This window comes from Oncorhynchus mykiss, chromosome 7, assembly GCF_057628025.1.
Source record: "Oncorhynchus mykiss isolate SJ-2025 chromosome 7, ASM5762802v1, whole genome shotgun sequence".
Taxonomy (NCBI): domain Eukaryota; kingdom Metazoa; phylum Chordata; class Actinopteri; order Salmoniformes; family Salmonidae; genus Oncorhynchus; species Oncorhynchus mykiss.
In genome coordinates, this window is record NC_143028.1 from 58,629,163 (window position 1) to 58,643,723 (window position 14,561).

The window sequence follows — 14,561 nt, forward strand, 5'->3', positions numbered from 1 at the left end:
CTCCTCTCTTTGGCTGGAAAATGGCTGTGTGTGTTTTTGTGACTAGGCTCTCACCTAACATAATCATATGGTGTGCCTAGCCCCTTAGCCTAGCCCCTTTGTGAATCCAATTCCAGTGTATGAAATCACAACTGATTATGAAATTACACGTTATCAAAATTATTTATCAGCATTATGTTCGTATAAATACACTAATTGTACACTTTATATCAAATAGGCTATATCCAGTCTACCATTCTTTAACAGCAAAACACAGCCAAAATCACTTCATTCCTTATTTTTTATCTCTACCATACACACAATGTGTCGATTTTTTTTATTTTAAATCTGTTTTTATTAATGCAATTACAGACCAAGTCTAGATACATAAAAATCCTATTTTAGGTTATATCTTGTTGACTTATGAAAGGCAGCAAACAAGTACACAGTAAATTATCCAGTGTTAAATCAACACTGATTGTGTTAAATTTAACACTGTTCCAGTGTCTATTCGGGTCCACACTTTTCAGTGTTAAATTAACACACTGTTTAATGACAGCCTTATTTGCATATTTCCCTGGGTGCCTTGCCTTTTGAGTGAATTGTAGAGTTACTCCCCTTGACTGTATTTGTTAGTGACAGAGACATGGTTGTTGCATTTATTCCTTTTCAGTCCTGTCGCCTTCACCAAGTCAGATCCTAAGTAAATATTTTATTGTTAAAATGCAAATATTTAAGATGATAAGATACATTTTCAGAAGGCCTTATTTTGAGGTCCTAGTTTTACATTGGCTGGAAACTCATGGTTTACAGACCACATCAGGCATGCAGGTCACATTATGCGGGCTTGCAAAGTCATGTGTAATTTCTACTGAGTGGAGATATCCAACATTTGAATATCTTATTCACCCTCAACCTGCTTAGCTACCTCAATTACCTCGCTCCCCTGCACATCGACTCGGTACTGGTATTCTTTGTACAGTGCCTTCAGAAAGTACTCACAACACTTGACTTATTCCACATTTTGTTATATTACAGCCTGAATCTACACACAATACCCAATAATGACAAAGTGAAAACGTGTTTGTAGAAATGTTCACCAATGTATTGAAAATGAAATACAGAAATGTCTCATTTACATAATTATTCACACCCCTGATTCAATACATGTTGCAATCACTTTTGGCAGCAATTACAGCTGTGAGTCTTTCTAGGTAAGTCTCTAAGAGCTTTGTACACCTGGATTGTAAAATACTTGCACGTTTTTCTTTAAAAAATCTTTCCATAGATTTTCAAGCCAATTTAAGTCAAAACTGTAACTAAACCACTCAGGAACATTGTGTCATCTTGGTAAGCAACTCCAGTCTATATTTGGCCTTATGTTTTAGGTTATTGTCCTGCTGAAAGGTGAATTTGTCTCCCAGTGTTTGTTGGAAAACACACTGAACCAGGTTTTCCTCTAGGATGCCTGTGGTTAGCTCCATTCTGTTTTTTTATCCTAAAAAAACTCCCTGGTCCTTGCCTATGACAAGCATACTCATAACATGATGTAGCCACCACTATGCTTGAAAATATGAAGAGTGGTACTCAGTAATGTGTTGTGTTGGTATTTGTGGGGTACAGAGATGAGGTAGTCATTCAAAAATCAAATATCATGTCAAACTATTATTGCACACAGTCCATTATTGCACACAGACTTGTTAAGCAAATGTTTACTCCTGAACTTATTTAGGCGTGCTATAACAAAGGGGTTGAATACTTATTGACTCAAGACATTTCAGCTTTTCATTTTTTATTAATTTGTAAAAATGTCTAAAAACATAATTCCACTTTGACATTGTGGGGTATTGTGTGTAGGCCAGTGACACATAATCTCAATTTAATGCATTTTATAAATTCAGGCTGTAACACAACTAAATTTGGAAAAAGTCAACGAATGTGAATACCTTCTGAAGGCTCTGTATATAGTCATGTTATTCTTATTCGTTATTCACTGAGTATTTATTTTTCATGTCACTATTTAAAAAAAATATTTATCTTTAACTCTGCATTGTTGGAAAATAACCGGTAAATAAGCATTTCACTGTTCTACAACTGTTGTTTACAAAGCATGTGACAAATAGGTTTCTGGAGGAAACCTGGCACCATCCCTACGGGGAAGCATGGTGGTGGCAGTATCATACTGTGGAGATGTTTTTCAGCGGCAGGGACTGGGAGACTAGTCAGGATCGAGTGAAAGATGAACGGAGCAAAGTACAGAGAGATCCTTGAGGAAAACATGCTCCAGAGCACTCAGGACCTCAGACTGGGGTGAAGGTTCACCTTCCAACAACACAACGATCCTAAGCACACAGCCAAGAAAACGCAGGAGTGGCTTCGTTACAAGTCTCTGAATGTCCTTGAGTGGCCCAGCCAGAGCCCACGATTGAACATCTCTGGAGAGACCTGAAATTAACTGTGCAAATCAAATCAAAGTTTATTTGTCACGTGCGCCGAATACAACAGGTGTAGGTAGTCCTTAGAGTCAAATGCTTACTTACAGGCTCTAACCAATAGTGTGAAAAAAAGTTGTGTGTGTGTGTGTGTGTGGGTAAGTAAATAAATAAAACAACAGTAAAAAGACATTTGAAAATAACAGTAGCAAGGCTATATACAGACACCGGTTAGTCAGGCTTATTGAGGTAGTATGTACATGTTGGTATGGTTAAAGTGACTATGCAGATATGATGAACAGAGAGTAGCAGTAGTGTAAAAGAGTGGGCAAATAGTGCAAATAGTCCGGGTAACCATTTGGTTACCTGTTCAGGAGTCTTATGGCTTGGGGGTAAAAACTGTTGAAAAGCCTTTTTGTCCTAGACTTGGCACTCCGGTACCGCTTGCCATGCGGTAGTAGAGAGAACAGTCTGTGGCTGGGGTCTTTGACCATTTTTTAGGGCCTTCCTCTGACACCGCCTGGTGTAGAGGTCCTGGATGGCAGGCAGCTTTGCCCCAGTGATGTACTGGGCCGTACACACTACCCTCTGAAGTGCATTGCGGTCGGAGGCCGAGCAATTGCCGTACCAGGCAGTGATGCAACCGGTCAGGATGCTCTCGATGTTGCAGCTGTAGAACCTTTTGAGGATCTCAGGACCCATGCCAAATCTTTTTAGTTTCCTGATGGGGAAGAGGCTTTGTCGTGCCCTCTTCACGACTGTCTTGGTGTGTTTGGACCATTGTTGTTGATGTGGACACCAAGGAACTTGAAGCTCTCAACCTGCTCCACTACAGCCCCGTCGATGAGAATGGGGGTGTGCTCGGTGCTCCTTTTCCTGTAGTCCACAATCATCTCCTAGTCTTGGTTACGTTGAAGGATAGGTTGTTATTCTGGCCCCACCGGGCCAGGTCACTGACCTCCTCCCTATAGGCTGTCTCGTCGTTGTCGGTGATCAGGCCTACCACTGTTGTGTCGTCTGCAAACTTAATGATGGTGTTGGAGTCGTGCCTGGCCATGCAGTCATGGGTGAACAGGGAGTACAGGAGGGGACTGAGCACGCACCCGTGGGGAGCTCCAGTGTTGAGGATCAGCATGGCAGATATTTTGCTACTGTGAGGTTCTGTGTTATACACTATAGCCCTTACCATATCATATGTGATGGAATATTATTTGCGGTTGTCTTGTGTGGGTATATGTGTTATGCAACATAGCTGACTTGAGACATTGTTAACAGTTTCAGGCCCATGGGCCTTTCTCGTGATGGAAAAATACAGAATAACATGAAGACAGGAACTGTGCAATGAGTTGTGAGGGCACATTCAGAACGTAGTGTTGCGGGAACAAATTGTCTTTTGTTAGATAACAGGAGCCAGGTGTGTGATAACTGTATTGAGTGTGTGAGCGCATAGATATTCTACACAACTACAACGACTGACCGCTCAAGCGCTTAGGGGGCTGGGACCAGCCTGTGCGCCAACAATCAACGATAGGCTGAGTGAGTTTAAACCACGCCCAGTCTCTACTCTGACAGGCCGGCTCGGAAGCAGGAACTACTTCTGTCAAGAGTATATTATAATACTGTATCTTTGTCAGGAACAAGTCAGTTCTCTGTTTTGCCCTGCGAGGTGTGACAGAGAGCACGTATATACGGATATTGCATTTACCACTTATTGCTTAGCTAATAAAAAATACATAGCATACAATCGGTGACTCAATGTCATATTTATCCTGATACCAGATTAGAATTGACGCAACCCTAACACTACCTACCCTCACCACCTGGGGGCGGCCCATCAGGAAGTCCAGGATCCAGTTGCAGAGGGAGGTGTTTAGTCCCAGGTTCCTTAGCTTAGTGATGAACTTTGAGGGTACTATGGTGTTGAATGCTGAGTTATAGTCAATGAACAACATTCTCAAATAGGTGTTCCATTTGTCCAGGTGGGAAAGGGCAGTGTGGAGTGCAATAGAGATTGCGTCATCTGTGGATCTGTTGGGGCGGTATGCGTATTGGAGTGGGTCCAGAGTGTCTGGGATGATGGTGTTGATGTGAGCCATGACCAGCATTTCAAAGCATTTCATGGCTACAGACGCGAGTGCTACGGGGCGATAGTCAATTTGACAGGTTACCTTGGCGTTCTTGGGCAAAGGGACTATGGTGGTCTGCTTGAAATATGTAGGTATTACAGACTGGGTCAGGGAGAGGTTGAAAATGTCAGTGAAGACGTGTGGATGTACTAATAAAATCTTTCTTGAAGGGGCCTATTATAGAGGGGGCTTCAGCATTGTCTCGCCCCTCCTTGGAGCTGCCCATGGGTAGTATGAGAGGAATACCCATGAATAACAAGACAAACTCTATAGCTCTGTTCCAGTTGACTTTAATTGCATTTGTATTTTTTTAAATTGTCTATAGCTGTCAGAAACACACATTCTCATATGTTTGCATAGCACATTTCCCTGTCAGCTTTTTGTATTTTGAGCAGAGCGCAATGTGCAGAGTATGTGGTGCAGCAAGGACAGTATTCACCCATCAATCCCATTGGTGGTCCCTCTCTGGCCTGATATTTGACATTGAGAGTTCCATTGCACTATACAGAGACATTTTCCCTTTCAAACTGTTCCTTATTGATGTCCACTGTCTCTCAAAGCTACATCTGATTGTGTCCTTCTACTGGAGAGAATATGTCAGAGAGGGATCACTAAAACCCTGTTGCTTTGTTACGCCACTTTCTATTTCCCCTTGGTGAATGATAAGTTCAGCTACAAAACATGTTATGTAAGGGATTTCAATGTAAATTAAGGCCTCAAGTGATGTATCAATAAAAAAAATTGATTTGCAGCAGGAGCCACTCAAGTTTGCGTTCATTCCCTGCTTGATAGCACTATCGTGTCTGTGTATGCTCATGTAAGGCTGTCTTTGTCTTTTTTCTTCAATGAGGAATGATCGGTTATTAAAAGTAACCCCACGGTCACATCCTGTGACTAAGTTTGCTATCTAAGAGATTTCTTCAAGTTTTAACATTGCACAAATATCTACTACAGGCTCTCTGCTCAACAGAAAATATCTGTTAAAGGATGAAAGGTGAGAAGCAATTAAGGAGCTTTAAACTTTATTTTACTTCTTGCATTTCTTGTTTCCATCTTTTGTGTTGTATTGTTACATCTAAATCTGGAACAGGCGATTGGTACCTAACTATTCTAGTCATCCCTGCCATTCCTATCATGGTCCCTTTCATTCCTGCCATGGCTGCCATCCATCTCGCTCCTCTCCTTCTCCGTCTTTGACTCCTTCACCACCTGGAGGAAGAGAAGAAGCAAAACAGACCTCAGTCAAATTACATCACTTCCAGCAAATGCTGTATAGTGAAATTACACTGTATAGTGAATATCATAATGGGGACATGGAAAGTATGGAACACATTTTATTGATACCAGAAAATGTTTAGAATGTTTACCTCTCCATCACGAGTCTCCACTGTCTTAATCACCACAGGCTTCCTTTTAGGGGTGTCTGGGGTGTGGTCATAGGCTATGAGGGGATAAGTCTGATTTAGTAACATTGATACTGTGCATGATCATTTATATCAATTTAATCAATTATGGATATGTTAAATCGAAAGATGATACTGACAAGTATTTGTGTATTTGCTTGGAGAAGGAAATAAAGTAATAGTAGAAGAGAGAGAAAAAAATTATTGGCAATATGATGTATCTCACCCCTATCACCACTACGGCCGTACTGGGAGGGATGCATAGGAACAATAATCCTAAAGAGAAATTAAGCAATAGGATGTTAGCTCAGGAACATATTCATAATCAAACACAAGTAAGGATGTCCTAACCCTTATCCTCCTCACCTGCTCTCCTCTCCCTCCAGCAGCTTGCGGTAAGTGGCGATCTCTATGTCCAGGGCCATCTTGACATTGAGCAGGTCCTGGTACTCCCTCAAGTGGCGGGCCATCTCGTCCTTCAGGTGGTGCATCTCCTCCTCCAGGCGACCCACGTTGTCCTGGTAGTTATTGGCCTCCACGCCAAACTGGCCTTCCATCTCACGCATCTGCCTCAGCAGAGCCTCGTTCTGAAAAATACATACATACTGTACATATGAGGACAATTGTTGGGGGAAGATTCTGTGGGAGATTTTGGGGGGAGGGATTTTGTTCACTCGCATCATCCTCTACTTACATGCATGACCCACTTGGGTGATTCATGGCTGGCAGCCATTTTGGGCTAAGCCTGAGATCAATGTGCTCTAGTTCCTCTTTCAGCCAGTGTAAACTGGGGGTGATTACAAATAAATAGGAAGGTGCTGTGAGGCCTTACCGTGCTCTTCAGTGCATCGATCTCACAGTTGAGGGACTGCATCTGCCTCCTATGCTCATTTTGCTCCTGCTTGGCCTGCCTCAGAGCATCAGTGTTACGCTTGGCAGAGTCCGTCAGGTCAGCAAACTCCGGGAACACAGAAAAAACACAAAATAAGGATAGGTGTTACTCTGTGTGTGTGCATGCATGAGTGTGTGTGTGTGTCTGTGTATTGTTCCCCCCTCACCTTGGACTTGTACCACTCCTCAGACTCATGCATGTTCTTGGAGGCAATGTTCTCGTACTGGGCCCTGATGTCCTTGAGGGCAGCGGCCAGGTCAGGCCTGGCAGTCTGTTCCACCTCCATCTTCATCTGCTGGGTCTGGACACTCACCTGCACGTCCTGGATCTCCTGAAAAGACCGCAGAGCAAGTGAGAAGTTTAGTGTGAAAAAAGTCCTCTAAATGGCAGGTACAATCCAGAAAGGTATGATGCAAATAAACTTTAGTGAACTATTCACAAAAATATGTACAAAACTAAATGCAAGTAGGAGCAGATCAGCATACCAAATGACAGGTAATACACCAGAATAGATTGTTATTCATAAGGATCATAGTGGGCCATCACAAACATCATGATTTGTGCTCGACCATCTCAGCAGCGGCATCTACCTCTTCATGCAGCTTTTTGAGGAACTCAATCTCATCCATCAGAGACTCGATCTTCCTCTCCAGCTCCAGGCGAGACAGAGTGGCATCATCCACGTCCTGGTTTTAGATCAAAGTACTATTAGTAAGCAATTCATCAACCCCCAAACAGGTAAACAAATGTTATTGTCTTGGTTAGATAACACTCAACAGTTGGTAGGTTGCATATGGTAATATATCAACAATGCAGTGCTATCAATATTGTCTTTTGTCATTGCTATAACCCACTGGGCACAGACGTCAATTCAACGTCTATTCCACGTTGGTTCAACGTAATTTCATTGAAATGACATGGAAACGATGTTGATTCAACCAGTGTGTGCACAGTGGGAAGTATCCTGGGTTGTATTTATCCGTGCAAACCATATAATAATGTTTTGCATTGAAAACAAGCATTTCTTATAGGAGAAGTTCAGATTAGTTCCTCACCGTTTCAGCCTGTTTGTTTTTGTTTGGTTCTTAGTGAATATACCCCTGATTTCCGGGTTCTCAGAGCTGCCAAGTTATCATAATAATCAGCTCTATCTCAGCGAACCAGAAGATGTCACTGTTATGCAGGGCTATGAGGAAAAATATGCTTTGGGTTGGGCCCTGACATCATAACTGGTGTGTGATTCAATCAGGCTTTTACAGTCAACTATCGACTCGCTGCCCAAAATATTGATTTGGTATACAGTGTGATGGTTTGAGTCTAGGGTGTGTTTACTTTGCGGAAGACAATCAGGTTACTCTCAGCCTCAGCCCTCTTCTGATTCTCCTCATCCAGCCTGTATGAAGAGGGGGGTTAGGGTGTGGTCACACATACAAGGATAACATATATATTACAATCATGCATAGGCCTACTGTTGTAAATTCATGTTATCTATTTAGGGGACTCCTTAGAATAAATAAATACATTAATGGAAAATAAATATACATTACATGAAATATATAAGACAATATATTTTGTAGTTAATAAACACACATCCTCTGTATCTCTTTAACTTTTTTTATATCGTTTACAATGCTTGGGCTTTAGTCTAGGTTAAGTCCTGCTCTGGACAAAGGAAGCTGAAGCATTGGGACAGGGCTGAACACAGTGCTAATTGCATAAGTGCTATCCAAGGTGTCATCCCAAATGGCACACTATTCCCTATATAGTGCATCCCCTATATGGCTCTGATCAAGAGTAGTGCATTATATAGGGAATAGGGTGTCATTTGGGACACAGACCAAATATGTCTGACTGGGTATCATACGCCTCCTCTGGAAGAAGCATCAGCTGGCAAAAGAAGCCTCTGGATCAATTTGGTAATTCACAAGTCCTGTAAAAGGGTTAGGGTTAGCGTATACAATGGGGTTAGCAGCTGCTACTCCAAACAAATGTTGGCAAATCACTTGTTAGAGGTCATGTGGACTGCACACACCCTGTTTTAAACCTGACAGCTCTGGGCAGTCTGCCGCCAAAGACATAACTATGTAAGCCTATAGTATACTGACTGGTCTGACTAAGCCTTCCCTTTCCCAAACGTGAAATATACTTTATGCTGCCTCATCTCATCTTTCATTTATGCCGTGTTGAAGGGGTCCTTTTTTCCTAATGGGGTCCCTGGCACTGTCCCATCAGCACAAGGAGGCACTGAACACCCACCCCCTAATGGAGCCACTTTCATTGAGTCACATAGATTTTTCCCCGCCTACACCCCATTTCCCGACCCCTCCTCTTCCTTCTCTTCCGCCTCCTCCCTCTCTCATCACTCTTCCTACTTCTTTCCTGGCTCCACCTTGTGCACAGTCTATCCATCCTCTTCTGTCATCTCTCTCTCTCTCTCTCTGGGTCAGGGATGTGTGTATGTGTATTTACATGTAACTAGTGTGTGTCTACAGAAATTGTAACTCAAGTGGGGAAAAATACTGTTTCCCATAACTGGTTGTCTGATTCCTCTAAATGTTAACTTTCAAAGCTAAATATTGTGATTTGGTATGAAAGGGCTGGTGAAACTGTAGCGTAATTTCGAATTACATGTGTTATTGTGTCTATATTTAAATTACATGTGTTATTGTGTCTATATTTAAATTATGTGTTATTGTGTCTATATTTAAATGACGTGTTATTGTGTCTATATTTAAATTACATGTGTTATTGTGTCTATATTTAAATTCCATGCATGCAGGGACTTTCATCTTCCTTTTAATTAAATGTGTTTCATTTAATGAAACTGCATGTACTGTATGTGAGGGTTTGCTGCCTCATCTCATCTTTAATTCATGCCGTGTCACAGGGTTCCTTTTTTCCCAATGGTGTCCCTGGCACCGCCCCATCAACACAAGGAGACACTAAACCCCCACCCCCTAATGGAGCCACTCTTATTCAATCACATTGATTTAACCAGATGCTATTTTTCTCTGCGTCTACACAACCTCTCTCCACCTCTCCTCCTCTTCTTCCTCCTCTTATGCCCCCTCCCTCTCTTATCCCCCTCCCTACTTTTTTCCTGGCGCCACCCAGAGCTCAGTTTATCCATCCTCCTCTTCTGTCATCTCTCTCTCTCTTTAGGGCTGGGAATAGACATGGGGAGTGTTTGTGTATTAATATGTAACTAGTATGTCTACAGAAATTGTTCCGATAATCTAACTCAAATGGGGAAAAATACTGTTTCACATAACAAGTTGTTTGAATTTTCTCAAATGTAAGTTTCAAAGCAAAGTATTGTGGTTTGGTATGAAAGGGCTGACAGAACTGCAACATCATGTCAAATCAAATGTACTGTGTCCATACTTACATCCAATGCATGCAGGAAGTTTCATCTTCCTGTTAATAACATTTCTTGATTTAATAAAACAGATTTAGTAAAATAATCTGCAGATGCTCAACAAATGCTGAGATGTTCAGGGAAAGTTTGTAAATACTGCCAATGTAGACATGTTCTGCTACTGTATCCAATGCCTTATTTTCCTTGGTGTTCCATTCATTGCTTGGTTATGATATGCTGAAGCACTTCATCTTGTTTTTTTGTTGGATCTTGTCCATTGCCATGACATTCAGCATGCACACACACACACACACACATACACACACTGCAGTAAACCACAGTGTGGTAGTATGCTGCGGTGCTTTTGTTTCCGACCTTCCAAAGTGCCACGCCCCAGCTAGACAACCACTGCTGAGGGGAGAGTGGTGGTGATGTGGTGAAAGTCACAGACTGTCCACAGTCACACGCCCTGCCCATGTCCCCTCCCCGACAGGCTCTGCCCAGAATGTGTCAATCAACATCAGAACCCAAAAAACAGCCAGTCCCCTGCCACCTCTGCCAACTTTCTAAAATACACTTCCAATTGTTACACCCCCCTTTCCAAACACCACTACCACCCAAAATGTATCTGCGTCACTCATGCACATCCCCAACTATAACCCCCCCCTTCTTTACCCTAACCCTCACTTCCCAAATCTACCCAAAAATCCTCCATACCCCACCCCATCCTAACCTCTCTCTCCTTCCTCTGTGTCACCCACCTCTGTTTGAGGAGGTTCATGTCTTCGGCCAGGTTGTCCCTCTCAACCTGGTACTGGTCCCTCTCCTTGCCCACGTGGTCCAGCTGGCGCCTCAGCTCCCTCAATTCCTCCTGGAAGAGCTCGGTGGCCCGGTTGGGCTTTCCCTCCTGCAGCTGGCCCTTGAACTGGCTCAGCTCTTGCTGCAGCCCGCTGTTCTGCTGCTCCAGGTAGTGCACCTTGTCAATGAAGCTGGCGAAGCGGTCGTTGAGGTCCTGCAGCTCCACCTTCTCGTTGCTGCGGGTGGCCAGGAACTCGGCGTTGACCGCATCGGCCAGCTGGAAGTCCACCTTTTCGTAGGTGAGACGGGGCAGCTGGGTGCTAGAGCGCTGCCGCTGCTGGTGGTGGTAGTTGGAGGAGCGAGAGGACACCACGGGCGATATGGAGTGCATGTAGCGCCCGCTGGACATTGGCTTGCGGGAGTTGACAGACGAGTAGGAAGGAGAGTAGGAGGAAATGGAGATGGGGTTGGGGACCCCGAACGTGCGGCGATAAGAAGTGGAGGCGCGGCCTGAATGGTGGATCATTGAAGGGTGGCTCATGGTTGAGGCTTGGTGGTCTCTAATTCTTACTATCTATCTGTCTAGCTCTCTTTCTTGCTGTCTCTGTTTGTTGGAGCCAAAGGTGCCTCGGAGCAGGGAGTAAAGCAACAGGACGTCCGACTGAGGAGTGCCGGAGCTTTTATACCCACGACATCCCATCCTCCTCACCCCCACCCCCACACCCCACTGCCTCTCTGCAAACAGCTCCTCACCCCCACCCTCCCTCCCTCTTTTCTAGTCTCCAGATCCCCTGCCTCCTTCCTCTATCCATCACTCCTCAACATACATGCAGTCTTAGGCCACACCCCAGCCTACAGTAGCAGGCCCTCCTCCCCTGCATCCCTGTATTCTCTCTCGCTCTCTCTCTCTCTCTCTCTCTCTCTCGCGCTCTCTCGCTCTCTCGCTCTCTCTCGCTCTCTCTCTCTCTCTCTCTGTCTCATTTTCCATCTGCACCTCCCTTTTATCCGTAGCACATGGCAGGAGGCCAAACTGTCTCCCACGTTAATGCCTCTATCTCTAAAGATGTCTCCATCGCCAAGCCCTCCTCCCTCTCCTCACCTTGACAGCTGAGACGGTGTATCCTCTGTAGGATGCTGTGTCCGCTCCCTGCAATTATTTTCTCCACTTTTCCTCTCTTGATTTATCAGTACATCTCCTCCTGTTGCTCTGTCCCACTCCTTATCACCATCCTCTTCTCTTTCACTGTTAATGTTCTTAATTTACTGTTACTGTAATGGTAGAAATACATAAGTGATATCATCAATGTGATTATGTAAGACATTTTAAAGTTGTTCAACAAAGTAGTTTGTCCAAATAAATCCCAAAGCAAAAAATGTCTTCATTATTCAGTTTCTTATATGACAAAGCTCATTTGGTTATCACTGCAGAGCTGAATGTATTCCCTCGCTCTGTCTCTTCCCTTTATTTCCACTGTAATGGAATATTATATTGATATTCTGGGAGGCGAGGGCAGAGCAACTACGGTGCAATTCTATCCCGCATGGCTAGTGTGCTGGTATCGAGTGATCTGTGTTTGAATCCTATTTTGGAAATTAGGTTTGGCGAGATCTCCTCAGCAGCTGAACAGATTTCAGAGGAACACTTTGTTTTGTGTGGATCCAGTCATGTCCTCTGAGCCCAGACACAATGACAACATCAACATTTCATATTTTCATTTGTTTTGTGGGTACTTTGGGTAAATCATATTTTTATTGAAACAAAAATAATAAAATACATCATGCTTAACCTACAGTACATGGATAGACTCTGGATTGATTAAGGGACAGATCGAAATGTACTGGGGGAGGGGTAGTCCAAACATTTTTTGTTGCTTTGTGAAGAGTTGTGTTTTTTTATAATGTCACAGGGGAGGGTAGTGCGTTTCTTACCTGGTTTACATTCACTTTTCTGCTTGTATTTTCCCTATAAACAATGGCTTGACTTACTTTTGATACTACCCTAATAAAGTTTAGAAACATTTGTGAAGGTTTGGTATGAGGTGGCTATAATTAAGCTTTAGCTATAGCAGGCCTATGATATGAAGGCAGTGCGCCCCGGTGCTCCAACTGACTCTGACAGTTGAACTTGAGGAGAAGACGTCTGTTTCAGGCCTACCAGTTACTGAGTTACTCCTAATTTTGTATTTTTTATTTTGTATTTTATTTAACCTTAATTTAACTAGGCAAGTCAGTTAAGAACAAATTCCTATTTACAATGACAGCCACCCAGAAGGCCAAACCCGGACAACGCTGGGCCAATTGTGCGCCGCCCTATGGGACTCCCAATCACAGCCAGATGTGATTCAGCCTGGATTCGAACCAGGGACTGTATAATCTAACAATATAATCGAAAATGAACAAATTAGCCTCCTACTGTATGTCTATATCTGTATAGCAGACGCAGTAGCCATCTGACATAAATAAATGCATGTCAGCGTCAGCGTATCTCTATCGCTCTCTCTGGAGTTAGGCCTAAGCTTCTCTACACACATATATATATATATATATATATATATATATATATATATATATATATATATATATATATATATATATATATATATATAGTACCAGTCAAAAGTTTGAACACACCTACTCATTCCAGTTTGTTTTTATCGTTCATATTTTCTACATTGTAGAATAGTAGTGAAGAGATCAAAACCACGAAATAACACATATGGAATCATGTAGTAACCAAAAAGTGATTAAACAAATCAAAATATATTTTATCTTTGAGATTCTTCAAAGAAGCCACTCTTTGTCTTGACGACAGCTTTGCACACTCTTGGCATTCTCTCAAGCAGCTTCACCTGGAATGCTTTTCCAACAGTCTTGAAGGAGTTCCCACATATGCTGAGCATTTGTTGGCTGCTTTTCCTTCATTCTGCAGTCCAACTCATCCCAAACCATCTCAATAGGGTTGATGTGATTGTGGAGGCCAGCACTCCATCACTCTCCTTCTTGGTCAAATAGCCCTTACACAGCCTGGAGGTGTATTAGGTCATTGTTCTGTTGAAAAACAAATTATAGTCCCACTAAGCGCAAATCAGATGGGATGGAGTATCGCTGCAGAATGCTATGGTAGCCATGCTGGTTAAGCTTGCCTTGAATTCTAAATAAATCACAGACAGTGTCACCAGCAATGCAACCCCACACCATCACACCTCCTCCTCCATGCTTCACGGTGGGAACCACACATGCGGAGATCATCCGTTCACCTACTCTGCATCTCACAAAGACACGGTGGTGGGAACCAAAAATCTCAAATTTGGACTACTCAGACCAAAGGACAGATTTCCACTGTCTAATGTCCATTGCTCGTGTTTCTTGGCCCAAGCAAGTCTCTTCTTATTGGTGTCCTTTAGTAATGGTTTATTTGCAGCAATTCAACCATGAAGGCCTGATTCACACAGTCTCATCTGAACAGTTGATGTTCAGATGTGTCTGTTACGTGAACTCCGCAAAGCATTTATTTGGGCAGCAATTTCTGAGACTGGTAACTCTAATGAACTTATTCTCTACAGCAGAGGTAAC

The 14,561-nt window shown here is 43.0% G+C and overlaps 1 protein-coding gene across 2 annotated transcripts; it reads right to left on the reverse strand.

Moving 5' to 3' along the window:
• Positions 1–4,811: 4,811 nt before the first annotated feature.
• On the reverse strand, positions 4,812–11,969 carry prph (peripherin). 2 transcript variants are annotated; one of them, XM_021610098.3, is made up of 9 exons: positions 10,952–11,969; positions 8,165–8,225; positions 7,423–7,518; positions 6,999–7,163; positions 6,773–6,898; positions 6,307–6,527; positions 6,167–6,216; positions 5,905–5,978; positions 4,812–5,746 (listed from the first exon to the last, which is right to left on the reverse strand). In XM_021610098.3, the coding sequence occupies exons 1-9, from the start codon at positions 11,527–11,529 to the stop codon at positions 5,648–5,650; spliced, it is 1,470 nt and encodes a 489-aa protein (XP_021465773.2). In that variant the 5' UTR covers positions 11,530–11,969; the 3' UTR covers positions 4,812–5,647. The 2 variants fall into 2 exon arrangements, with proteins under 2 accessions (XP_021465773.2, XP_090097625.1); XM_090241499.1 differs by lacking the exons at positions 8,165–8,225; positions 10,952–11,969 and adding an exon at positions 7,888–7,995.
• Between the last annotated feature and the right edge of the window lie 2,592 nt (positions 11,970–14,561).

Excerpts from the sequence above, each read along its gene's own strand:
- prph (XM_021610098.3), bottom strand. The coding sequence starts at position 11,529 with ATGAGCCACCCTTCAATGATCCACCATTCAGGCCGCGCCTCCACTTCT. Across the intron at positions 6,899-6,998 it reads AGGAGTGGTACAAGTCCAAG|TTTGCTGACCTGACGGACTC; the intron begins GTGAGGGGGGAA and ends GTGTTCCCGGAG. Across the intron at positions 6,528-6,772 it reads TCGATGCACTGAAGAGCACG|AACGAGGCTCTGCTGAGGCA; the intron begins GTAAGGCCTCAC and ends TGTATTTTTCAG.